The sequence below is a fragment of the Manis javanica genome, chromosome 2, assembly GCF_040802235.1.
Source record: "Manis javanica isolate MJ-LG chromosome 2, MJ_LKY, whole genome shotgun sequence".
Lineage (NCBI taxonomy): Eukaryota > Metazoa > Chordata > Mammalia > Pholidota > Manidae > Manis > Manis javanica.
This window is the reverse complement of record NC_133157.1, coordinates 121,654,348-121,680,693: the sequence shown is the minus strand read 5'-3', so window position 1 is coordinate 121,680,693 and position 26,346 is coordinate 121,654,348. Positions and strand designations below refer to the sequence as shown.

The 26,346-nt window shown below is 38.6% G+C and overlaps 1 protein-coding gene across 15 annotated transcripts in view; it reads left to right on the top strand.

Annotated features, from left to right (window-relative positions):
• The window catches only part of PRPF18 (pre-mRNA processing factor 18), a 70,292-nt gene that overhangs the window by 29,304 nt on the left and 14,642 nt on the right, over positions 1-26,346 (top strand). For 3 of the 15 annotated variants that reach the window (XM_037001626.2, XM_037001639.2, XM_073229270.1), the window contains 2 exons: positions 8,899-9,054; positions 21,721-25,471. In XM_037001626.2, coding sequence (XP_036857521.1) covers positions 8,899-9,054; positions 21,721-21,801 — 237 coding nt within the window. In that variant the 3' untranslated portion in view covers positions 21,802-25,471. The remainder of the gene's footprint in view (positions 1-8,898; positions 9,055-21,720; positions 25,472-26,346) is intronic. The other 12 variants (XM_037001638.2, XM_073229268.1, XM_037001637.2 and 9 more) reach the window with 12 other exon arrangements.

Sequence of the window (26,346 nt, the reverse complement as noted above, 5' to 3'; positions counted from 1 at the left end):
CCCCCACATACCCTATTACAGTCACTGTCCATCAGCGTAGTAAGATGCTATAGAATCATTACTCGTCTTCTCTGTATATACTGCCTTTCCCATGTCCCCCCTGGTACATTATGTGTGCTAATTGTAATGCCCCTTTTTCCTCCTTATCCCTCCCTTCCCACCCATCCTCCCCAGTCCCTTTCCCTTTGGTAACTGTTAGTCCATTCTTGGGTTCTGTGAGTCTGCTGTTGTTTTGTTCCTTCAGTTTTTTTCTTTGTTCTTATGCTCCACAGATGAGTGAAATCATTTGATACTTGTCTTTCTCCGCCTGGCTTATTTCACTGAATAATGTCCTCTAGCTCCATCCATGTTGTTGCAAGTGGTAGGATTTGTTTTCTTGTTATGGCTGAATAATAATCCATTGTGTATATGTACCACATCTTTATCCATTCATCTACAGATGGACACTTAGGTTGCTTCCATGTCTTGGCTATTGTAAATAGTGCTGTGATAAACATAGGGGTGCATATATCTTTCTCAAACTGGGCTTTTGTATTCTTAGGGTAAATTCCTAGAAGTGGGATTCCTGGGTCGAATGGTATTTCTATTTTGAGTTTTTTGAGGAACTTCCATACTGCTTTCCACAATGGTTGAACTTACATTTCCACCAGCAGTGTAGGAGGGTTCCCCTTTCTCCACAAACTCGCCAACATTTGTTGTTGTTTGTCATTTGGATGTTGGCCATCCTAACTGGTGTGAGGTGATATCTCATTGTCGTTTTAATTTGCATTTCTCTGATGACTAGTGATGTGGAGCATCTTTTCACGTGTCTGTTGGCCATCTGAATTTCTTCTTTGGAGAAGTGTCTATACAGCTCCTCTGCCCATTTCTTAATTGGCTTATTTGCTTTTTGGTTGTTGAGGTACGTGAGCTCTTTGTATAATTTGGATGTCAGCCCCTTATTGGGTATCTCATTTATGAATATATTCTCCCATACTGTAGAAAGTCTTTTTTGTTTAACTGATGGTGTCCTTTGCTGTACAGAAGCTTTTTAGCTTGATATAGTCCCACTTGTTCATTTTTGCTTTTGTTTCCCTTGCCTGGGGAGATATGTTCATGAAGAATTTGCTCATGTTTATGTCCAAGAGATTTTTGCCTATATTTTTTTCTAAGAGTTTTATGGTTTCATGACTTACATTCAGGTCTTTGATCCATTTTGAGTTTACTTTTGTGTATGGGGTTAGACAATAATCCAGTTTCATTCTATCACATGTAGCTGTCCAGTTTTGCCAATACCAGCTGGCATATGTCATCTTGAATCTGGGATCCTGCATTCTAGGGTAAATTCCTTGGAGAAGAATTTCTGGGTCAAATAGTGTTTTTATTTTAAGTTTTTTGAGGAACCTCCATACTGCTTTCCACAATTATTGAACTAATTTACATTCCAACCAACAGTGTCGGAGGGTTCCCCTTTCTCTGCATCCTCTCCAGTATTGTTGCTTGTCTTTTAGATGTTGACCATCCTAACTGGTGTGAGGTGATAGCTCATTGTGGTTTTAATCTGCATTTCCCTGATAATCAGCGATGTGAAATATCTTTTCATGTGCCTGTTGGCCATCTGAATTTCTTCTTTGGAGAAGTATCTACTCATATCCTCTGCCTATTTTTTAAACAGGTTATTTGCTTTTTGAATGTTGAAGTATATGAGCTCTTTATATATTTTGGATGTTAACCCCTTGTCAGGTCATTTATGAATATATTCTCCCATACTGAATGCCTTTTTGTCCTGCTGATGGTGTCCTTTGCTGTACAGACTTTTATAGTTGGATGCAGTCCCATTTGTTCATTTTTGCTGCAGTCCCATTTGTTCATTTTTGCTTTTGTTTCCCTTGCCTGAGGAGATGTGTTCAGGAAAAAGTTGCCCATGTTTATATTCAAGAGATTTTTGCCTATGTTTTCTTATATGAGTTTTATGGTGTCATGACTTACATTCAGGTCTTTTATCCATTTTGAGTTTACTATTGTGTATGGTGTTAGACAATAATCCAGTTTCATTCTCTTGCATGTAGCTGTCCAGTTTTGCCAACACCAGTTGTTGAAGAGGCTGTCATTTCTCCATTGTATATCCATGGCTCCTTTATTGTATATTAATTGGTCATGTATGTGTGGGTTTTTATCTAGACTCTCTGTTTTATTCCATTGATCTATGGGTCTGTTCTTGTGCCAGGATCAAATTGTCTTGATTACTGTGGCTTTGTAGTAGAGCTTCAAGTTGGGAAGCGTAATCCCCCCAATTTTAGAACTATTAGCTCTACTTCTTTGAAGAATATTGTTGGTGTTTTGATAGGGATTGAATTAAATCTATAGATTGCTTTAGGCAGGATGGCCATTTTAATGATACTAATTCTTTCTATCTATGAGCACAGGATGTATTTCCATTTATTGGTGTCTTTTAAAATTTCTCTTATGAGTGTCTTGTAGTTTTCAGGATATATAGATATTTTTGCTTCCTTGGATAGGTTTATTCCTAGGTATTTTATTCTTTCTGATGCAATTGTAAATGGAATTGTTTTTCTGATTTCCCTTTCTACTAGTTTGTTGTTAGTATATAGGAATGCAACAAAATTCTGTGTATTAATTTTGTATTCTGCAACTTTGCTGAATTCAGATATTAGTTCTAGTAGTTTTGGAGTGGATTCTTTAGGGTTTTTTTATATGTACAGTATCATGTCATCTGCAGACAGTAACAGTTTAACTTATTCCTTGCCCATCTGGATGCCTTTCTTTCTTTGTGTTGTCATATTGCCGTGGCTAGGACCTCCTTTACTCTGTTGAGTACAAGTGGTGAGAGAGTGCATTCTTGTCTTGTTCCCGTTCTTAGTGGAAAAGCTTTCAGCTCTTTGCTGTGAAATATGATGTTGGCTGTGGTTTTGTCATATATGGCCTTTTTTATGTTGATGTACTTGCCCTCTATACCCATTTTGTTGAGAGTTCTTATCATGAATGGATGTTGAATTTTGTCGAATGCTTTTTCAGCATCTATGGAGATGATCATCTGATATTTGTCCTTCATTTTGTTGATATACTGTATGATTTTGATGGGTATTCTAATATTGTACCATCATTGCATCCATGGAATAAATCCCACTTGATAATAATGGATGTTCTTTTTTTGAATTTGGTTTGCTAATATTTTGTTGAGTGTTTTTTCATTTATGTTCATCAAGGATATTGGTTTATAATTTTCTTTTTTGTGGTGTCATTGCCTGGTTTTGGTATTAGAGTGATGCTGCCATCATAGAATGAGTTTGGGAGTATTCCCTCCTCTTCTACTTTTTGGAAGACTTTAAGGAGGATGGTTATTAGGTCTTCTCTAAATGTTTGATAAAATTCAGCTGTGAAGCTATCTGGTATAGGGGTTTTGTTCTTAGGTTTTTGGATTACCAGTTCAATTTCATTGCTGGTAATTGGTCTGTTCATATTTTCTGTTTCTTCTTGAGTCAGTCTTGGAAGGTTGTATTTTTGTAGAAAGTTGTCCACTTCTTCTAAGTTATCCATTTTGTTAGCATATAATTTTTCATAGTATTATCTAATAATTCTTTGTATTTCTGTGGTGTCCGTAGTGATTTTTCCTTCCCCATTTCTGATTCTGCTTATGTGTGTAGACTCTCTTTTTTTCTTGATAAGTCTCACTAGGGGTTTATCTATTTTGTTTATTTTCTCGAAGAACTAGCTCCTGCTTTCACTTATTTTTTCTATTGTTTTATTCTTCTCAATTTTATTTATTTCCACTTTAACCTTTATTATGTTCCTCCTTCTACTGACTTTGAGCCTCATTTCTTCTTCCTTTTCTAATTTCATTAATTGTGTGTTTAGATTGTTCATTTGGGATTGTTCTTCTTTCCTGAGGTAGGCCTGTATTGCAACATATTTTCCTCTTAGCATGGCCTTGGCTGCGTCCCACAGATTTTTGCAGTGTTGAATTATTGTTGTCATTTGTCTCCGTATATTGCTTGATCTCTGTTTTTATTTGGTCATTGATCCATTGGTTATTTAGGAGCATATTATTAAGCCTCCATGTATTTGTGGGCCTTTTCAGTTTCTTTGTGTAATTTATTTCTAGTTTCATACCTTTGTGATCTGAGAAACTGGTTGGTACAATTTCAGTCTTTTTGAGTTTACTGAGGTTCTTTTTGTGGCTTAGTATATGATCTATTCTTGAAAATGTTCCATGTGCACTTGAGAAGAATGTGTATCCTGTTACTTTTGGATGGAGTGTTCTGTAGATGGCTGTTAAGTCCATCTGTTCTAATACCTTGTTCAGTGCATCTGTCTCTTTACTTATTTTCTGTCTGGTTGATCTGTCCTTTGGAGTGAGTCGTGTGTTGAAGTCTCCTAAAATGAATGCATTGCATTCTATTTCCCCGTTTAATTCTGTTAGTATTTGTTTCACATATGTAGGTGATCCTGTGTTGGGTGCATAGATATTTACAATAGTTACATCCTCTTGTTGGACTGATCCTTTTATCATTATGTAATGTCCGTCTTTGTCTCTTGTTACTTTGTTTTTGAAGTCTATTTTGTCTGATACAAGTACTGCAACTCCCACTTTTTTTTCCCTATTGACATGAAATATCTTTTTCCATCTCTTTACTTTCAGTCTGTGTATGTTTTTGGGTTTGAAATGAGTCTCTTATAGGCAGCATATAGATGTGTCTTGTTTTTTTGTCCATTCAGTGACTCTACGTCTTTTGATTGGCGCATTCAGACCATTTACATTAAGGGTGATTATCGATAGGTATGTATTTATTGCCATTGCAGCCTTTAGATTTGTGGTTACCCAAGGTTCAAGGGTAATTCACTTACTATCTAACAGTCTAATTTAACTTACTTCATATGCTATTACAAACACAAAAGATTTTCTGTTGTTTTATTCTTCTTAATTTTATTTATTTCTCCTTTAGTCTTTATTATGTCCCTCCTACTTTCTTTGGTCCTCATTTGTTCTTCCTTTTCTAGTTGCATTAACTGTGTGTTTAGATTGTTTATTTGTGAGGTACAGAAAAATATTCAAAGATTCTTTTTTTCCTCCTTTTTCTTCCTCCTCCATTCTTTGTATGTTATGAATCATATTCTGTCTCTTTGTGTATCCTCTGGGTGACATCTATTTAGCCTTAGGAATACTTCCATCTATAGGAGTCCCTCCAAAATGCTCTGTAGAGGTGGTTTGTGGAGGTAAATTCTCTCAGCTTTTGCTTATCTGAAAATTGTTTAATCCCTCCCTCATATTTAAATGATAACCTTGCCAGGTAGAGTATTCTTGGTTCAAGGCCCTTCTTCTTCATTGCATTAAATATATCATGCCACTCCCTACTGGCCTGTAAGGTTTCTGTGGAGAATTCTGATGATAGCCTGATGGGTTTTCCTTTGTGGGTGATCTTTTTTCTCTCTCTAGCTGCTTTTAAAAGGCTGTCTTTATCCTTGATCTTTGCCATTTTAATTACTACGTGTCTTGATGTCTTCCTTGGGTTCCTTTTGTTGGGAGATCTGTGCACCTTCATGGCCTGAGAGACTATTTTCTTCCCCAGATTGGGGAAGTTTTCAGCAATTACCTCCTCAATGACACTTTCTATCCCTTTTTCTCTCTTTTCTTCTTCTGGTACCCATATAATGCGAATATTGTTCTGTTTGGATTGTTCACACAGTTCTCTCAATATTCTTTCATTCTTAGAGATTCTTTTTTTCTCTCTGTGCCTCACCTTCTTTGTATTCCTCTTCTCTTATTTCTATTCCATTTAATATCTCTTCTACTACATCTAATCTGCTTTTAAATTCCTCCATTGAATGTTTCATTTCAGATATGGAATTTCTCAATGATTGAATTTCTGTCTTAAATTCATTCCTGAGTTCTTGAAAATTTTTCTGTACCTCCATAAGAATGTTTATGATTTTTATTTTGAAGTCTCTTTGAGGAAGATTGGTGAGTTCAGTTTCATTTGGCCCTCTTTCTGGGGTTTGTAAGATTTTGGTCTAAACTATGTTCTTTTGTCATTTCATGTTTCTGTGTGGTGCCCTCTAGTGCCCAGAAGCTCCAGTCTCTGGAACTGCTTAGCCCCTAAAGTGAGGTTGGGGGTCGTAGGGGAGCGGAGCTGTTGCCTGGTGGGAGGAAAATCTTTTTCCTGATTCCCATCTGTGGTGCCTGTCTCCAGTATCAGAGGCAGTGGGCCAAGCACACAGGTGTAAGCCTCTGTGTTTTGTGTCTATAGCTGTGTAGGCAGGGCCTCCCTCTGACTGGCCTGACACCAGTGCCGTGACTGCTGGTTTGCGAGCTGGTGCCATCAGGCTAGGAGGGAGGCTTGGCAGCCTGGGGTCCCCAGAGCTGAGTAGCCCGCCAGGGGGATGGAGCACCTGAAGCTCCTCAAAGTTCCCAATCTTCTGGGCAGAGCGCGCCCAGACAGCCTTGTCCCCCTATCTCTTCACCTGCGAAAACCCCGGCCCTTCAGCAGTCCTCTCGCTGCTAGGAAGCCTCTCAGACCACCTGCCTTTCCCTTGTCCCATAGCGGCTGGGTGTGGATCCCATCTTCCACAGATGGCCGAAATCTGTCTCTCAAGCACTCTGCCTGTCCCAGCTCCCCATCCTCCAGAGCACCACACAATGTAGGTTTCTGCTCGCAAAGCAGATCTCCAGGGCCAGGTGTTCAGCAGTCCCAGGCTTCCACCCACTCCCCGCTCTGTTTCTCTTCCTCCCGCTGGTGAGCTGGGGTGGGGGAAGGGCTTGGGTCCTGCCAGATCAAGACTTCGGTACCTTACCGTGTTTTGTGAGGTCTGCTCTGTTCGTGAGGTCTGTATGCAGTCTGGTTCAGCCTTATTTCCTGTTGCTGTTTTAGGGTTAGTTGTATTAACTATATTTTCACACTATGTGTGGTTTTGGGAGGAGTTCTCAGTCTCACCTCTCATGCCGCCATCTTGAATCTACTTCTGTTCTATTTTTGTACAAAATTTTTTGTTGTTTCATTTTTTTTTTTAGTGATACCTATGTTGTAATAACTTATGTAGGCAGCACCCTCTAATGTCAAGAAGCTCTACTCTCTGTAGCTTCTTTGCACCTGGAGCAATGGCAGGGGTTGCAGGTGAGCGGCACTGGCACCTGCTAGGAGGAAACCAGCTCTTTCCTGCTTCCCTGCTGTAGCGCCTGCCTCCACTGCCAGGTCCAGTGGGCTGAGCGGGTGGGGAGGAGCCTCCTACACCCCTGTAGGTGCCATAGGTTGGGTCGTCCTTTGGCTGGCCTGGCGCAATGACTGGGGCAGCAGGTGTGCAGACTGGTGCTTGCCAGGAGGAAGGAGTGGCAGGCTGCATAAAGCAGTCGGGGCCCTAGGGGCTGCGTTGCCAGCCAGGGGGATGTATCTTGTGAAGCTCCTGAGAGTTCCCAACCTGCTGGTTGAGCATGCTGGGAAGGTTTTGTCCACCTGCCCTGTCTTCTGAGCAGCAAGCTCCGTCTAATCTTTGCCACTTTAGCACCCCTCTTGCTATTGGGAAGTGCCTGACTTTCTTTTGTTCTGGAGGGGCTGGTTGTGCGTACCTGTTCTTCAAAAGCAACTGGAATTTCATTCTGTCCGAATATTCTGTCTGTCTTTGCTTTCCAGTCCCACTAATCTTCAGAGTACCATATAATGTGGGGTCCTGCTCCTGGAGCATATCTCCATGGTTGGGTGTTTAGCAGTCCTGGGCTTCTACTCTTTCCCCACTCCGTTTCTCTTTCTCTTGCCTGTGAACTGGGGTGGGGGGATGGCTTGGGTCCTCCTGGCTCATGGCTTTGCTACTTTACCCTTTTCTGTGAGGTCTTCTTTTTTCTCCAGATGTAGGCAGTCTGTACTGCAGTCTTTGTGTCGCTCTTTCAGGATTAGGTTTATTTGCTGTATTTTCATGTTATTTGTCATTTTGGGAGGAGTTTTCTGCCTCACTTCTCATGCTGCCATCTTTTTCCTGTCCAGCTGTGTGCCCTTTTCAAATTAAGTTCTATAAACTCCAGCGGAGGAAATTCAAATTCATCTTCAGGGTGGGAAGTGATCTTCCATCTATCCTATTTGTAGTACCTGATTGGTTTTTCTAATCAGTTCTATGTATCAGTTACATAGATGTTTGATTTTTAACAGTAAAGTCTCTGCAGCCCTGCTGTGTAAGCTTCTCTGAAACCCTCAAGGCCTTTTAGAATTGAAGTGCTTTCTATTTTATTTTCGCTCCTTTTTTCCCTCTCATAACCAGGCTTGGTTTAGAAAAAAAGCCATTTGTCTGCATTGGTTTCTGTCTTTACATTTTTTAGTTTTTATTTTAAGGTTCTTGGCAGGTGGGAAGTTTAGAGGGGCCAAAGTGAAATGATTTCTCGACTCAAGGGCCAATATTTAATCTTTGTGTTTACTTCTGCTGTGGACCCTGTGTCATAGTCCCAGTGCACAGAGCCCACTGGGTTCAGACTTTGCCCTGCTGCACAGGGAGTGGATATTGTTTCAGGTTCATTATAAAAAACTCATTCGCCTCTTGCTTCTACATGGCCACCTAAGGCGAAGATGAGGTCTGAATGAGACCCAAACTAGAATTTCTGTCAGTGTATCAAATTACCTGCCTGTTAATTACATATGTGAATTGTATTAATTTCCAGTGTACAAAAGCTACAAGGAAATGTGTATCTTTTTACTCATAGGGATTAGCTTTGCTTTCTTCTTTTCCAAGGCCTTTGTGGTCCTGGGCAGGGCCGTCAGTCACCCCATATTTAATTTCTTTTATTTGAATAACAGGAATGGTAGTATTTTCAACATACCCAAAAGATAGATGAAAATTGTGTCATAAGGGCTGTGCGATACTTTACAAATTGGACTGATGCTATAGTTTTCTTTTCTGATCTTTTCTTATACTTTCTTTTAGGCTAATGATGCATATCTTCAGATGGCAATTGGAAATGCCCCTTGGCCCATTGGTGTCACTATGGTTGGTATCCATGCCAGAACTGGTAGGGAAAAGATTTTTTCCAAGCATGTTGCACATGTTTTGAATGATGAAACACAGCGGAAATATATTCAGGTAAGCAGTTGGGAGGGAAAGAAATTGCTCTGTTAGGTTAACTTTCTCCAATCCCCAAACTGTATATTTTGAGAGCTGGAGAATTATAGGAAACAGGGCAGAGCTTCATAGGATGCAAGTCTACTCTTTATTAATATTTGTATTTAAGATACCATCATTGAATAAGATAAGAAGCTTTTAGGTTTCATATATGATGCAAGACAGGGAGAAGCATTGTGCTTTAATTACCTTAGTACTGAAATAAAACTATTGTGGTTTGTTTTAGGAGTTCACTGTAGCATGACAAATTTAGAGTACTTTGCAGTAAATCCCATTTTGTTGCTTTCAAGGTAGATTTAACATCTGTTTAGCTGAAAAGGTATGAATAGTCAAAATTTGGCTTTAATGAATCTAGTTATCTTTAGTATACAACACTTCTCTTTACAAATAGGTCTAAAGCACTTACAGTTTATTTTCTTAAAGTTATATGTGCCTCACATAAACTTGTTTGTACTCTTGTTGGGTTAAACTTTTCCTCTTGGTGGAAGAAAAGTCAACTGTAATCTAGCTTTTGCCAAATTTCAAAAATCTCAGGTTGTCTTTGTATAATGGCTTTTGCCGAATGTTAATTCTAAAGCTTTAGATGATATTCTGGGAGTTTACCTATAATGTAAAATTCACAACGTACTGTCAGATTTTATGCCAGAGAACAACCATTATATATTCATTAATTATCTTTTTATTTGTAGTTCAGTAAAGGTTACTTTGTCAGTCTTTATGCCTTATTCATGTATATTAGCATTTTAAAATATGATTTCAACCTGACCCCTAATATGAACGTAGAATTTATAGAGTTCAAATAAACTTGAGGAAATTGAAAGACATTGCCATTTATTTAATAACCACTACTGACTGACTGTTTTGAAAGCAAAAGGCTTTCATTTTGAAAAAAAAGTTGTTTAGCTTTAATAGTAGAAAATAGTTTTCCAGTGGTTACATTTGCTCATTGGTTCAGCTGTGCCATGGTCAAAGCCATAGTGTGTATAAAAGTTCATATAATTATATAAATGTAAAGACAGCATTTCTTTTTTGAACAATGACATGATTTCCACCTCCTCAAAAACTGATTTTCTTGTAAAAAATATACCTAGTATTTATTTTTAAAGATTTCTGATTTATTTTGGGTGCTATGTAATGACCTGTTGTTCTTCCTTTTTAACTGTTCCCTTCCCATTTAAAATAACTATTTTCCCAAGGTGATTAGGGAAAATTGGTGAACTTACTAAATCTGAACTTTTGGAAGGTGTTTGATCTAAATCCAGTAATATTCTTGGGAACAGCTATAAGTATAGTAAGTCAGGTGGACTCATAGCTTGTTGAGTGAAGGAAGCGATGGAGTACATTGAATAATGGATCCATGTCTATTTGGCTGAATGCTAGTGACATGTCCTGGGGTCCTTAGTGAACCTAGTGACCTCAGCACTGTCCAGTTCAACTTATTACACATTTGGGTGCCTATACTGAGAGGTCTGTTGATCAGATTTACAGACAACAAGAAATGGAAGGGATGGAGGTGTGTGTCAAGGTGGAAAAGAATTTCTTAGCAGACTGAAGAAAAGGGCAGATGCTAAAAATATGTTTGCTAGGATGACCTTCAAGAAATGATCTAATAACCCAGGTGCTTGAGCCTGCAGTCTGAGCAATGCATCTGGAAAAGTATTAGGAAGCTGAGTGGAACTTTAAGTGCGATAAAATTAGTGGTATGATGTAGCCACAGGAAAGTGTAACTATAGCTTGTGATGCATTATTAGACATACTGCTTTAGTGTAGGCTTCACAAGGTAAGAACCTTGGTGCGGCTTAACACAACAACAGTAAATAAATGCTTTAGATCTGTTTGTGAAGGTAAGTATTTTTCTTTCTCATGTTGTATCTCTAGAGCCTAGAGTGGTACCTGACTCTGGTAAGCTGTCAGTAAATATTTGCTGATTGAATGAATGCTCTAGACAAGGGATGTGAAGTCTTGCTCTTTTTCTAGTCCTTGAGAAAGGAGACTGTGGTGGGGATCCAAGCAAAAGAGCTGTAGTAATAGAAGAGCTTTCCGGGTGAGGACGGATGAGACTTGTCCTATCTGGTTAAGGGCCAGTTAAGGTGTAGGAGAGAATCACATTTCTAATCAATGTAAGGAAAATAATTTTTCTTTTCTTAGAATATTTTATTTGAAATGAAGACATATAAGAGGTTGCAAAAATAGTACAAAGAAGCTTTTTAACAGGCAGAATAAGGTAAAAGTTGGGCCACTTTAGAAGTAAAGGGGGAGATCCCTACCCTTTGATATGTATAAGAATGAAGTTGCCTTTTCTGGTCCTTAGGCTTCTCAGGTTCTTTTCTGCCATTTTTTCCCTAGAGGCCATTGCTTCAGCCTAAGGTTGCAGACTCAAGTCCATGACAGTCTGGTAACATGTGAGCTGAGTGTTAGGAAACACCTGGCCCTCTGTCTGTCTTATTTGCCTACTTTTCATACAGGCACAACTGGAAGCAGTATTTCCTTTCACCTCAGCTCTGCAGTAAGAACTGTGTTGGCAGTGCGAACACTGTGTCGAAGTGCCAGCTGATGCTGGGCTTCTTACTGCTGCTGCACATCATTGCAGGACCATGGTTCCAGTGTGGCACATACATCATTTTTTTTTTTTTTAAGGAGATGCCAACAATCTTAACTTTTTTAAAAGGAAAAGTATATGCTCCTATTTCAAAAATATTGGCACCAATTAAAAACATTGTGTAAAGGCCAAACAAAATGCCAGTTTTTGATTTGCGTCTTAAACCCCTCATGGGTGCTAATAAGCTCAAAGCCACCCCTGTCTTGCGAGTTTTATGAAATTCTTGATTTAGTTAACTGAGCAATTTACTAAGCTGTCTTGACTATCCCTCCTATTACTTGATTTTTAGGTGAGGTTGGTTTAAATTATCTTAAGAAGGGAATATTTAAATATATTATGCGAAGTTTTAAGTCAGGGTTGATGGCCTTTTTTGTAAAGGATCAGGTAGTAAATATTTTTAGCTCTCTACTTACTGGTCTCTGTTGCACCTATTCAATCTTGCATTTGTAGTGCGAAAGCAGTCAGTGGCTATGTTCTAATAAAACTCCGTTTTTGAAAGAGGCTGCTGGCCTGTGGGCCATAGTTGGTTGACCCCTGGTAAATGTACAAACCTAAACCTTTCTACATTAAGATATTTGCTGAGGAAGTAATTGTGAAAGTCATTTAATAGGGTAATTCTTTTTAATTTGAAATAAAATTGAACCTCAGCAGTGTAGTGTTTTAAGTGTACTAATCCTGATTGTACAGCTAAACGATTACATGTAGTAATTCATGAGACATAAAACAAGATACCATTTCTAGCAATATCCCAAAAGTTTCTTTCATGCCTTTTCCCAGCTTAAATCTTCCTCCCTTCCAAAGTAACCACTATTCAGACTTGTGTCATTATTGGTTGATTTTGCCTGCTTTCAGACATCATTTAAATGCAGTCTTGCAATGTGTGGAATTATTGTTTCTTTTATTTAGAAATACTGATGAGAAATAGTGTTAGAAATACTGATGAGAAATGGTAGAAAACAGTGCAAGAGGCTATTTCACTGTAACATGATTTTGTCTTTGGGTTTTATACAGAACTATAGAATTTAAACTGTGAAAGTTGTTTGAAGTGTTCTTTATCACAAAAAAAATTAAACATATCACCAGGAGAGTTTTCTTACTATACAGATCAAAGAGAAGTTGTATAGCTTATTAGCTAGCCTCTAGGGTTAGGGGAGATTGGTGGTGTTAACTTGAAGGACTTGGTTCATTTTGCCAAATACAGATGTAACCTTTGGCTCAGTTTTGGGTAAAGCTTCTTCAAACAGATTATAGGAAGCTCTTGATTAGAGGCTTTATAATTCAGTCATTTTAAGACATCTCGTAAGATGTCTTAAAAGAGTGGATCTGGAGGGCAAATAGCCATTTGATGTCATGGCTATTTGCCCTCCAGTTCCATTCTCCACCTTTCTTTACCTTGTTCCCAGAACCTAGCTCCCTTGTCCTCTGGCTTCTGATGGGAGCAGGCAATGAGTGGGACTGGAAGGCATTTTATAAGTGGGAGAAGAACAAGTATGGGGTGTTTATTTCCCCGACTTCCTCCCTGTAGGGTCCCTTAGGGTTGACCGCACCCTTCTACCCAAGGCCATAGCTCTCTTAGGTGGCTTTTCCATACAGTTACTACTCTGGGTTTTTGTGACCTGTCTCCTCCCTTGTCCCTTTAGAACATAGGCTGGCCATGGCGTTTCAGTAGTGCTAGGAGACTGGACTTTGTCCTGCCCATGACTTTATGTAGAGTCCTCAGAATTACTGCTGTCAGGTTATCCAGTTTGAGTGTGCTCTTTGTGTCCTGCTGATAATCTTCCTAATGAATATAAATTAATCTGTGTGTTGTGTTACAACTCAGATTTCTTTGGGTATTAGAAGATTAAGGAATAATATTAATGGCAAATAAATTTTTTTAAGCTTTCACTATTAAAATAGGCAAAATGTCCCATAATATTCTTCTCTGCTAAGTTGTTTTCAGTAACTTTAAATTTGTAAATTCCCTGGTAAAGACATCATTCCAACATTTAATGTCAATTATTTCAATCTGTATTTCAGGTTTTGGCATATTTCATCTATATTAGCATTTGTCAATTGTATTTGTTCATGGAACATTTGTGAACTTATATTCATGTATTGCCAAAAATGGTATAACAGAAACATTCATTACTGCAGTGAGTGATCACAACTTGATCCATATGTTGAATACATAAATAACATCATGGTTAGTTGGCAGACACTCCCTGTGCATCAAGAATGTGTCATACATTTGTGGGTCTTGTGGTTTCATGCTGCCTCTTGGCATTCTTTGCTGTGATAAACCGTTCCTTAAAGGCAAGTTATTGCCTGATAGTAAACTGTCTACCCATTTAATACTTCTGCAATATTAAAACAAATATTTTGAGAAAAACATTGCTAGCAAATATCTTTCACATACATTTACCTTTTACTATCATGGAACACCACTACTGTTTGGTAGAAACACTTTTTGGGGAGTGCTTATCTAAACTATGCATGCATTTTTTTAGTTGGCTGCTTAACTGATAGCAAAGAGACATTTTACTTGGGGTATTAAATCTTTTGTTTCTCAACACATCTTGAAGAAAAAGGTCATCCTGAGCTGTGAGAACTGATAGTTTGGTAAATGAAATCTTCCCCCAGATGGGTCATTTGGCATAAATTTTTACCTAACTTATCTAGGTAGGTGGGTACTGTTTTCAGAATGGAATCACTACCTGGAATTGTAATACGTTGTTGCTTTCTATAAAATGATGAACTGTTGAACTTGGAAATAGGTTCTTTTATAGGAAACATTCAGAGAAGGGAAAAACAAGAGCAGCTCTGTGTTTTACCCAGAAGCTCTAAAAGCAGTTTGATTTAGTTCCAAGTTACCAGTTTTCTTTAATTTTCCATTAAGTCCTGCAGAAAATGAAAATTTTTGTACATTTAATACTTTTAATGGGACTTTTCATGAGAAGCAGTGTGGAATTATCTTTATCTGCCATCATTCCATGTGGCTAGACCCAGATCAGTTATTTTAAAGTCTAGAATGAGTTATTTAGATGGATTCAATTTTAGTGATATCCTTGTGTGAAAAGAATTCCTGTAGACAGTTTTTGAAGGATTCATCTTTTTATGCATGACTGTGGATGTTAGTTGCAATTGTAGAAATTAGCTTTAAGTCATTAAGTACACATTGTTTGAGCATCACATTTCAGGTCAAATGAATATTCCTTTAGTTTGAAGTTAAGATTAATTTTAAACTTAATTATCTCATGTTAATTCATTCCTTTATTAGAACTTTGGCACTTCATTGACAGAATTTCATTTTTCATTTTTTTTTTTAGATAATTACTTTTTATTGAAGGGTAGTTGACATACAGTATTACATTAGTTTCAGTTTCAGGTGTACAACACAGTGATTGAACATTTATATACATGATAATTCTAGGTACCAGCTATCACCATACCAAATTGTCACAATATTTTGACTGTATTCCTTATGTTATACATTACATCCAGTTACTTACTTATTTTACAATTGGAAGTGTGTACTTTATTTATTTATTTATTTATTTATTTATTTATTTATTTTGTGAGGGCATCTCTCCTATTTTTTTTGATCAAATCGTTGTTAACAACAATAAAATTCTGTATAGGGGACTCAATGCTCAATGTATAATCATTAATCCACCCCAAGCCTAATTTTCATCAGTCTCCAATCTTCTGAAGCATAACGAACAAGTTCTTACATGGAAAACAAATTCTTACAACATTTTTCATTTTTAAAATTTCTTACTAAATTTTTTTTGTTGAAGTATATACAACAAAATGCACAAATCTTAGTGTACAGCTTGATGAATTTTGACCTGTGTATACACTCATGTAACCATATCACCCAGACCAACATATCCAACATTCCCACTAATATTTTCCCCTTCACCTATTTCACCCATCCCCCCACCTCCTTCCCCTATGACAACCACCAGTCTGTTCTCTGTGTCTGTGAGTCTCTTTATTTTGTTTGTTCATTTGTTTCATTGACAGAATTTTTAACAGCTATGTGGAAAATGTCAATCAATTCTTCGTATTCTTAGGCTATACCACTAATAACTGTGTTTTCATCTTTAAGACTTTGTTCTTAAGGTGTAATAGGTAACTAGTAACAAGTAGAGAAATAATTGACTTAATAAAATGTCATCTTTATACTTCAAAGAAAAGATACCCTAAAATAAAAATATTTCTTCCTGAAGTCCAGTTAACTAATGGTAGTTTATAAAAGGCAAATCTAGCTAAAGAGTTCTGATTGTAGTTTGGTTTGGTTTTAAAAGTTTTTGTTTTCTGCAATAATAAAGAAAATAGCTAATATAGTGGATGTAGGGTGAGTGTTTTAATGGTTTGTTGATTTATCTGGATATAAACAACTCATTACCTAGGATTCCTATTTTATATCACAGTATGATACAAATTCCAAGCTGTATCTGTATTTGATATTTTTATAACTTACCTAGACTATTCTGCAATGCTTTGTTAGATTTTACAAAAATTGTGAAATATACATAACATAAAAGTTACCGTTTTAACCATTTTAAGTGTATAGTTCATCAGACTTTTGAATGCAGGATATTTTCTTTAAAACATAGTGATCTTAAAAAAATTAATTGGAAGATTGTGTAGGGAGGTCATTAAGGAGACATTAATGTAGACTCTGCAAAGGCTCAGAATGTGGGGCTTTTAGGCACCTCTAAAAGGGTGAAATATGGGATGGAGCTAGAAACTAGGATAAGTAGCTAGAGGTTCCTTCTACCCTGCACAGGTAGTTTGGTATTGCTCAGGAAGGGAGTGTGACATGCCATAGAGAACACAGGAGACTTAGTGAGAGTCTGTGTATTGACAAACAAGACCTGCAGTTTCTATTCTCCATTGGTTCCTCTGATGCTGGCAGCTAGGCTTTTACCCCTTACTCAGGAAACCGGAAGATTCTTCTCTGTGATCCAAGAAAGATGTACAATTAACTAACTTTTGGTATTCCTCCTGTGAAAAAACTAGCTTGCTGCCGTATTGTCCTAAAACTAAGTTCCACTGACTAGCCCTACCTATCCAGGGATTTCCTTTACCCCTGTAGTGCCTTACTCATAAATGTGAATGTTCACCTAGGATCACTACACATTTAGAGAAAATTTTCAACACAAAAGAGACCAAAACAAACACATAGGAAGGAGTTCCGAGAATCACAATTATATATAGGGAACAGAAAAAAAAACCTTTGGTGAAAAATGGAATAATATCCTTATATACAGTTGTGGCCATCCAGTAAGAACAGTATAATGCAAAAAAAGAATCAAAATAGCTCTTAAAAATTAAACATCACAGCAGAAATTTAAAAATTACTTGAAAGGGTTTAGAAGATAGAGCTGATGAAATCTTGAAAACTCAAGGGTTAAGTGAATGAGGGAGTTGATATATAAGGTCTGCAACTGTCGAATTCCAGGAAAAAGAGAACAGAGAAATTGGAGGCTAGGAAATAAAGAATATAGGAAAACTTTGCAGAGCTGTAAGACATGAATTTCTGGAGTGAAGAGAGCTCACTGAATACATAGCAAATGAAGAGCAGAGATCTCACATTAAGGCACAATGTAATGAAATAATGGAAGGTCGAGGATAAAGAGAAGATTTTAATGCTTCTGGAGAAAAACATCATTTACAAAGTCTCAGACTTAAAATATCATCATTTCTCATTAACAGTACTGGAAGCTGGAAGACAGTGGAGTGAAGCAATACCTTTACAATAGCTAGGGAAATAATTTCCAACTCAGAATTTGTTTCCAGCTGAACTGTCAGTCAGGTGTGAACATAGGTTGAAGATATCTTCAGACAGGTGGTCCCCAAAATATGACCTGTCACATAACTATTCTCTGGAATCATTATCATCCTAGCTAACATTTAACATAGTACTTAACTGTGTGCTTCACATCAGCATATTGGAGCAACAATGAGAGGTTGATAGTATGATTTCTGTTTTACAAGTGGAGAAACTGAAGCATAGAGAAGTGAATTCCCAAGGTCACATGGCTGGTGGTGGGATTGGAATTTGACCCTGGGTAGTCTTTATTGGGTTTTATTACTTGGACTTGAGGATGTGCTCCACCAAAATAAGGGAAACAGAAAAGATTCAGTAAACAAGCAAGGCAGAAGAAACTCCCAGGTGAGGTGAGAGGCTGCTCTGGCATGGTGGCAGGATGAGGAGGTCTGGAATCCAAGCGATCCAGACTGGAACTGACAGAGGGCCCCAGGAAAAAAATGGAACAGATATTACCTGGTATGTCTGGTCATATTGAGAGTAGTCTCACTGTTGGAGAATTAATTGGTGATGTCACATAGACAACCAAAAGATGGGAAAAACATGTATGAAAGGAGATGCCGTTGTGTACACCATGAGGCTCTGCTTTGAACACTGTGTAGACATGTAGTAAATCCTCAATATTGTATTCACTAAGAATGTGGGTAGAGAAAGTACACTTAGGTGTGTGTGCATATGTGGGGCCTATGGACATGGTACAGGTGGATAAAATCCTCAGCTTTCATAGGAGGAAGTCAGGAGATACTGAGGCAGGAAAAATCAAGCCCTGTCAGTATAGCATTTATATATGTGGCAGTAAATACCAGAGGAAACACTTGAGAGATCTGAAGTGGTTGTCCCTGGGGTGCTAAAATCTGGAATTGGAAAGGGTGAGGCAGAGGACTGCTATTTGCTGTAATAACTATGTGATTTTTAAATAATAATATGCATATAAATATGGCATTGTTTGAATTTTCTCTTTCTGTCCCAGCCCATATCCTGTCTGTCAGCAAACCTTGATAGTTCTGTATTCAAAGCATATCTGGAATCTGATCCCTTTTACCATCTCCACTGCTGCCATCTGAGTCTAACTGCCAACCTCTCTCACCTGGATTATTGCAGTGTCTCTGCTCTGGTCTCTGAGCTTCTTCTGTTCTTGCCCCACTTCAGTTCGGTATCTACACAGCACCCAGAGAGTCAGTTACAATGCAAACCAGAGTATGATGCTGTCTTGCTCAAAAACCCGAGGTGGTTGGTTCCCTGGGTCACTTGGATAGTCAGCATCTGGTTGTTCCCCACATCCACACACACCTCTTCCCTGATTAATTTTTCTCCATCACACTTATCATCTGTCACCTGACATATTTGGTGTTTTACATACTCATTCTGTTTCTTGTCTGTTTTATATATTTTGTTTCCTGTTTTCTCTTTTTGAAATATTATCTCAGGAAGGGGATTTTTTTCTGTTCTCCATTGTATTCCTAGAACCTAGAACAGTGCTTGGCATGTAGTAGCACTGAATAAAGATTTATTAAATAAATGTATTGCTTTTATAAAGGTAAAAATTATGTTTAAAAAACCACCAGATATTAATAAGCAGGTTGCAGTATGATAAGCTAAGCAGCTAATTGTTTTACTGGTTTCAGCACCTGCAAGCAGTTTGAAACTGAAATCCTGAGGGATCTAAATGAAAAGACTTGTTTCTATTTGGAAAATAACCAAATGCTGTCCTGAGGTTGCTGACTGAAGTTATTTGTATTTCATCAAGATGTTGTCTTTCTTAGCTTTGTCTCTCTTCTCACCTATTCCTTCAGGAAACTTTAGATGCCAAATTAGTGATATCACATATACTTCCATGGCTACAGATCACAATTAGTCATACAAATGATAAGAATTCACAGCAGGAAAAGCTGGACTGTGAGAAGGAATGATCTTTATCATAAAGCAAATACCTGATTAGTGCAGGGATCAACCACCAAAAAATGAAGAGCAAAGCAAATTACACACAGTCATTCTTTGCAGTACTTGCAAAAGTCTTTCTTGGAAACCAGCCAGAAGCCTCCTCCACACTTCTAATTCTTAAATTGCACAATATGGTCACTCTTTGAATCCACAAAAGACTTTAAGTAGAATGTTTAAAAGTCATGTTTCTCTGATGGTACGTCTGTTAGATATTAGCTCAGTTCGTATTTGTGCTTGTGTACTTTACTGTGGGACCAAAGAAACTTTGCAGGGATTTTTGTGGTGGCAGTTTGCTTTTTTATGACTTGGTGATTTCACAGAGCTTGAGTTGTTTGAAAACTTAGGTAATTACACAGGAAGAGTTGATGCTTGATGGTGTTTGAGGCACCTGTTACATCAGCATACATGTTGAGGTGTTTTTTTACCCTCTCTGACTTCCAGATGTGCTGCTCTTTTGTTGTTGCATTTTATATTACATCCACATGTTTTGTTTTTCTCATTAGGTCCTGAAGCTCTTTTTTGTTTCAAGAGATATTATATCATTTTGAGGAAAAACAATGAATTTGGGGAGAATGCTAGTTAAGTATCAGGCCCTGTGCTGTGTGCACTTTTGTATTCACTGTCTAATCTGCACCTGAAGATAGTCAACCTTTGGCCTGTGATAGAATTTTGTTGTTCTTGCTGTGATAGGGCGGTTTTAAATTTTTGTGAATACTTAAAATAGTGTATGCCCACAATTGCTTTAGGGGTTCTTAAAATTAGTATGCTACTGTTTGTAGTGGTGGTGGTTGTTTTTAATAACTAATCAGTACTGGTAAAGATACATAGACTTCAATAAAACGTTTGACAAAGTCTTTCCTTGTAAACATGGAAATTTGGAGGCTACAACAAATTTGGAAGATACAACAGTTAACAAGGTTTATTATTGGTTGCAAAACTCTTCCCATGTTTGTTCTAGAGAGGTCTATAGTTGCATGTTGCAGGTTTCTGCTCATGTCCCTGGCCTGTTTGTGAATTTGGGTAATACCTTAAGAGTTATGTTTGCTCAGTGGTGGATGAGAAAGCTGAGGAATAACTAAAAAGAGAGTGCCAACCAAGGATTTGAGAAGATCACGGACTGAAGGATGAGTTAAGAGACAATTAATTTTAGTGGTGATAATTCTTGTTTGTTTAAAAAATCAGTGTAGCCTTACAGGCTGACTAAGAACTGTCCAAGTTGCAGAAGAGATGGAAAGTACTTGGAGTCTGGGAGATTCTGGGACTTAGTGTGTATTGTTGTAGTTGTCTTAAAAGAACTGAGAGCTGTGATAATAGATGTCCCATGCACAGTACTTCTCAATTCTGTAAGATTGACCAGTTTCCTTTTGGCATGTTGTACTCTGTTTTTATGATCACATTACCATGTTTTTATCATGTAATATTTGGCATATACTAAGAAGTACTTTTAAGTTGTGAATTGTAAACAATAAAACAAGTCTTTAAAGGCCTTATTCTTAGCTTAAGAACTAGAACATTCTGAAGATGATTGAATCTGTATTTTCCTTCCTACCTCATTATCTGGAATTTGTCTATCATTTCCTTGCTTTTTCTGAAGTAATTCTACCATGTTCCGTAAGCATTTCTAAGGAATACATTGTGTTTTAACTTGTTTTTCAAGTTCACTATATTACGTTACATTGTATGTAGGTAGCCTTTTTCCATTTGCTTTTCACATTCAATATTGTTTCTAAGATTCATGTGTATTAGTTCTTCTCAACTAGAGTTCCTCATGTGGACCTTAGAACACATGATTTGAGTGGGCATTTTCTCAGTTCTCCCACAGATGGTACATATGTAGCGCACTTTTAAATGGGCAGGAGAGCTGCTGTCTCATTACGTACAATATAGGCCGGCAACTCGGGCTTAATGCTCTATTGGAACCTGGTGTAAAAGGCTGAGTTGTTACATTCAGCTCTAGTTAATTCATTTTTCCTGCTATAAAATGATCCATTTGTCAGCATACTAAGCTTATTCATATATTCTCCTGTAATGGTCATTTGGTTTGTTTCCAGTACTTTTGTTTTATTGTGAACAATTCTGCCATGACTGTCTTGTGTTATCTCTGGGTGTACATGAATGAATGTTTCTCTAAGTAGACATCTGAGTGGTATTGCTCAGGACTGATGCATTTTAGTGGAGACGTGGGTGAACTGGAGTGAGTGTGGAAGGACAGTTAGGAAGAGGGCAACCATATCATAACCAACCTTTATTTTCTTCTTTTTTTTAGGGATTGAAGAGGTTAATGACCATTTGCCAGAAGCACTTCCCTACAGATCCATCAAAATGTGTGGAGTACAATGCACTATGAGCTGTATAGGATGTGTTAATTAACAGTAGGAAACTGTCGGGAACATGGTACCTGGGAACATACTTCTGGAATTACCAGCAGGAATGAGGGGAGAAGAAAACAGAGTTCCTAGTCTCTGAGTTCTACCTAATGTAACTCTTGTTTTTAAGAACTGTGTTGGCTGTCATATCACATCTGATTGCAAACTGTTTTTGTGTCTTGCTTTTATTTTAAATAGGTGAAAAATTAAGTTATAAAGAGTTTTCTAAGTTCAGATGACAGTTACAGAAGGGGGTTTAAGATGATTTTTCCCTGAAGACCTGGAAGTTGCAGTTAGATGATTATAAAGGAACATTTGAGGATGGACTTAATTATTTCTGTAAATATGGTAATTTTCACATTGCCTTTTATGTAGTGTTTATAAAAAATATTTTTATATATTTCAACAAAAATGTGGAACTATTTATGAAGTTTTATATCCTTAAATGTTGCTGAACCTTTACAATCTTGAAGTAGAATGTGAGTGCAAATGATACCGCTGTTACCTCAGGTGTTATTTTTCTTGCATTTCAAGAAGCATTCCTGCTTTTATCTTCTAAGGATTGTAAATTTTAGTGTTTGTCATCTCTCAGGACAGGTAGAATTAACAGAAAATAGAAGTTTAGAAAACAAAGATGGTGTATTATGCCAACAGAAGTTCAAAATAGGTAGCCCCAGTGCTTCGAGGTTGGAGGTGAAAATGGATTTATTGTCAGCCAATCTAGAATGGGGCTGTTTTGCTGGTACTGGGTCTTCCCAGAATAAGCCTGCCTGCGAGTTTTCCCCTCGCGAGGACTGTGGTGGACTGTGGTCCCGGCTGCATCTGGCCGGGCAGAAGAGTGCTCTTGTCATGCCTGGGACAGGGGGTCCTGGGGCTGCTGTTCCACCACCGAGGACTTCTTCTGAATCTCGGTGTCTTATCCAGATAATTGTGATGAACTGCTCTGCTTTAGAAGTTGAGAGGACTCAGTTAATGGAGGAAGGTGGGTAAACAGAATGTTACCTGACAGGTGGTGTGCTGGTATCTGATAGCAGTGGGAGGGGGGCTCCAGAGTCAGAACTTCCTAGCTTCAGATTTCAGCTCTCAACCCACTAACTGTGACTGTGGAAAAGTAACTTGATCTTCCCTAAGCCTCAGTTTCCTTACCTGCCAATAGTCGTTAGTAATAGTAGCACATACCTCATAGCGTTATTGTTGTGTTTAAGTAAAATAAAATGCTTAGCACAATACCTGGCAAATAGTAAGAGCTCGGTAATTATTAGTTGTTGTGTCCTGTTGTTCTCCTTATTAGAGTGTAGCCAAAGTCACTTTTAGGAATCCTGTGGTTGGGGCAGTGTGTCCTCACACAGTGGGCACAGGGCACACACAGTAACAGTGGTTCCCAAAATAGGAGAAGTAGAAACGCTTATTAAGCATTTATTGTAGCCAGGCGCACTATAGCTGTTCACACTTTCACCCAGTTCTGAGTTTAGAAGGGTAGAGAATGTGGTGGGAGTGAGTCAGCTGAGGAGGTGGATGCTGACTCACACTCACTCTTCTGGCCCCTCTTGGAAAGGCTTGAAAACCAGTTTTGGTCACTTGTGGTCTGTGGCTGTACTCATCTGGTTGTTTCTGCTGGTTTTGTGCATGATGGTGGCTGAAGTCTGCTGTCCTGAATTGAGTCAGGGTTCCTCTCTCCCCACTTTGGAAACCATTTCTTTTTAGATTAGTTAGAGTTTAGGGGGAAAGCTTACTAGGGCACATGAGAGACAGACTTTCATGAGATGTGATAACAATCTAGACTTTTGCTATGCCTTGTGTAGTACTTGTTTATAAATATTGTTGAATAGGCCACAGCATGGCAGTCAGTTTTATGGTGTCTTTCCATTTGCTGTTAATACTCCACATAAAGAAAAATCTGTACCCTGGGACCCCAGTCACCTAAAATCGATCAGTATGGACAGATGGTTTAAAGAGAGACTGTGACATGTTCTACAGTGCAGTGAAGGTTAAACATTTTGGGCTTGGGTAGAAAGAGGTAGGTTTAAAGATGTAGACCTTCTCATAGAACAGTTTTCCTTTTCCCTGAGATTAAAGCTCTTGCAGTGACTGTAAGTAATCGTGTGGATATATAGAAAAATGACCTCGTGTTCTTCAGATCATAAAAATTTTAGTTCAGCAGATAGTACGTATTTCTGTGTTTAGCTATTTTTGAAACAATAAAGGCTTATCTTTTCAAATCATTCACAATCCTGAAATCACTAATCTTCCCTTTATTCATCCCCATCTGCCCAGGCATCTAACAAGAGGAGTTGTCTTTCTGGACTCAAATGTAGTGGTGTTCCCTCCAAAGTAAATGCCGCACTTGTAGGAGTGTTCCTGCAGCTGTGGAGACTGAGCGGTACTTTGCAGCCTTGTGACACAGCCGTGGCAATCTGGAAGCCACAGCGGTTTTGGGGGAAAATTGGGAAATAAAGCTGATGCTGTATAGGGAGAGGGAGAGAGGATCGGGCTGGTGGGATCTGTGGGAAGAAGGGGGAGGTCCTGAGGGGCCAGAGCTAGGAAGGCAGTGTCACTCAGAGTTAGAGCTGAGTGCAAGCTGCATAACCCAGGGTGGGCTGGGATGAGTGGGGCGCAGGCGTGAAGGAGGGCCACCTCCTGATGTGGGCTTCCTCCTCCTGGGGATGTTCTGACCTACTTTCCTTTAGGTTGCCTGGGATTTGACCTCAGTGAATACTTGAGAAATATAGCCATCTTTCTATTGGAAGTCTATTCTGATAGTAAGTAGCTTAGAAAAGAGTAAAAAAAAGTGTTTCAGAGTATTCAGTGAATTTGAATTTGGGGCTCTCTACTGCTGCTCCTTTGCAGCCATATGGTAACCCCTGTAACACTTGTTAACATGGAACTGGGCGGGTGGCTTCAGTGGTGGGGCAGCGGTCAGCTGAGATGTGCTTTGGCCTTGCCTGAGTATTAAAAGAGCACAACTGAGTGGGTTGTCACGCCCCCAGCCCCACCCCTCAGTATATTCTCATGAAGCCTCTGGAAGGATAACTTTATCCCACAGCAGTCACATGGATTGTGGAGCTGTGAAAGCACTTTCTCACAGCGTATTTCTGTAAGTTTCCAGCTGTTCAGCGGGAGCAGCCACCAGTCCTGGAGGGTCGCCATGGGAACACTGTTAAGGCAACTGGCTTTCATAGCAGACTCTGCAGCTACATTGGCTGAATTACAGCCACACACTAGTACTTTAATGGTTAGCAGTTACCTTAAAATCTTTTGAAATTTCAAAGTAACTCTGGTGATACCGAGTAGCTAGGAGAAATGCAGTTGGTTAGCAGCAGCGGCTATGGTGTGAGCTGGCCCCATTCAGGATTTTGGAACCACACTCATTTAAAAAAAAAAGTTTTTATGTTTACTAGAACAGTTTATTATGAAAGCATTTGATGACTGACTTGTTTTTCCCACTGTAAACTCTGTGGTAGTTTATACAACTTGCTTAAACTAGTCCTTGTGTTGCCAACAGTGGTTACTCTGTTTAACAAGGCTATTTCCTTTTGTTTAGTTTCTCCTTCCTGTCTTTAGGCACCAGCTTGGAAGTGATTGCCAGCCTTCTCAGCTCTTTCTTACAACGTTCAACCTGAACGCGTACTTCCGTGGAGAGCGGTTAAGAAGGTTTGAGTATTGTTGGTGATTCTACATCCACTCACCGAGCTTCCCCCAACGCCAGCAAGAGCCGCTGGCACAGTCAGCTCTCCTTGCCTTTCTGAACTCCCAGTATTACAACTTGCCAAAACCAAACTGCCTTTTTTCTCAAACCTGCTCTTCCTTAAATAATTAGGAGAAATTATGAACCATTAGTATTGTAGTCTGAGCCCGGCTTAGAGTTTCTGCCATCCTGTGAAGTAGGGGAGCTAAAGCTGTAGCTTTCAAAACTTTTGGACTAGGACTCACAGTAAACACTAACAAATACGGGGAGACCCAGGATTCCATACACGCATGTAGAACTGAAACAAAAGCACTTAACATACTTCTGTGTTGAGTTTCTTTTTACATTATGCTGGTGGTGACTCTCTAAACTGGTTTACACCCCATAATGCATCATGACCATCAGTTTGAAAACTGCCGATTAGAAGGAATTACCAGAGGAGAAGACCTGGTAGATGAATTCAGGGCAAGAGTACCCCCTTTTTATTTTTTAAATACAAAGATAGAGAACACTGCGCTCTCAGGCTTAGTGTGAAATTTAGCAGATTATAAAACTTTTGAGTACTTCAAATGCTAAATACTTCTGAAATGATAATTACTAGCTTTCCAGAGACTTCATTTGAAACCAAGACCCGCAGTTTGTAAGCCAGCTGTAAGAACACTGGCAGCATGGATAGGTGACTTTTGGCTGGCTGTAAATTGTGTAAAGGAACATTAAACAGGTGTGGTAAATGAGAGGTCAGTGAAAGGATGAGAGGGTTTTGAGGCAGAGAAAGATGTAAGGAGTCCAGTGTTAATGGATCAGTGTCTTTTGAGCCCTTGGAGGTTATTTCCCAAGACTG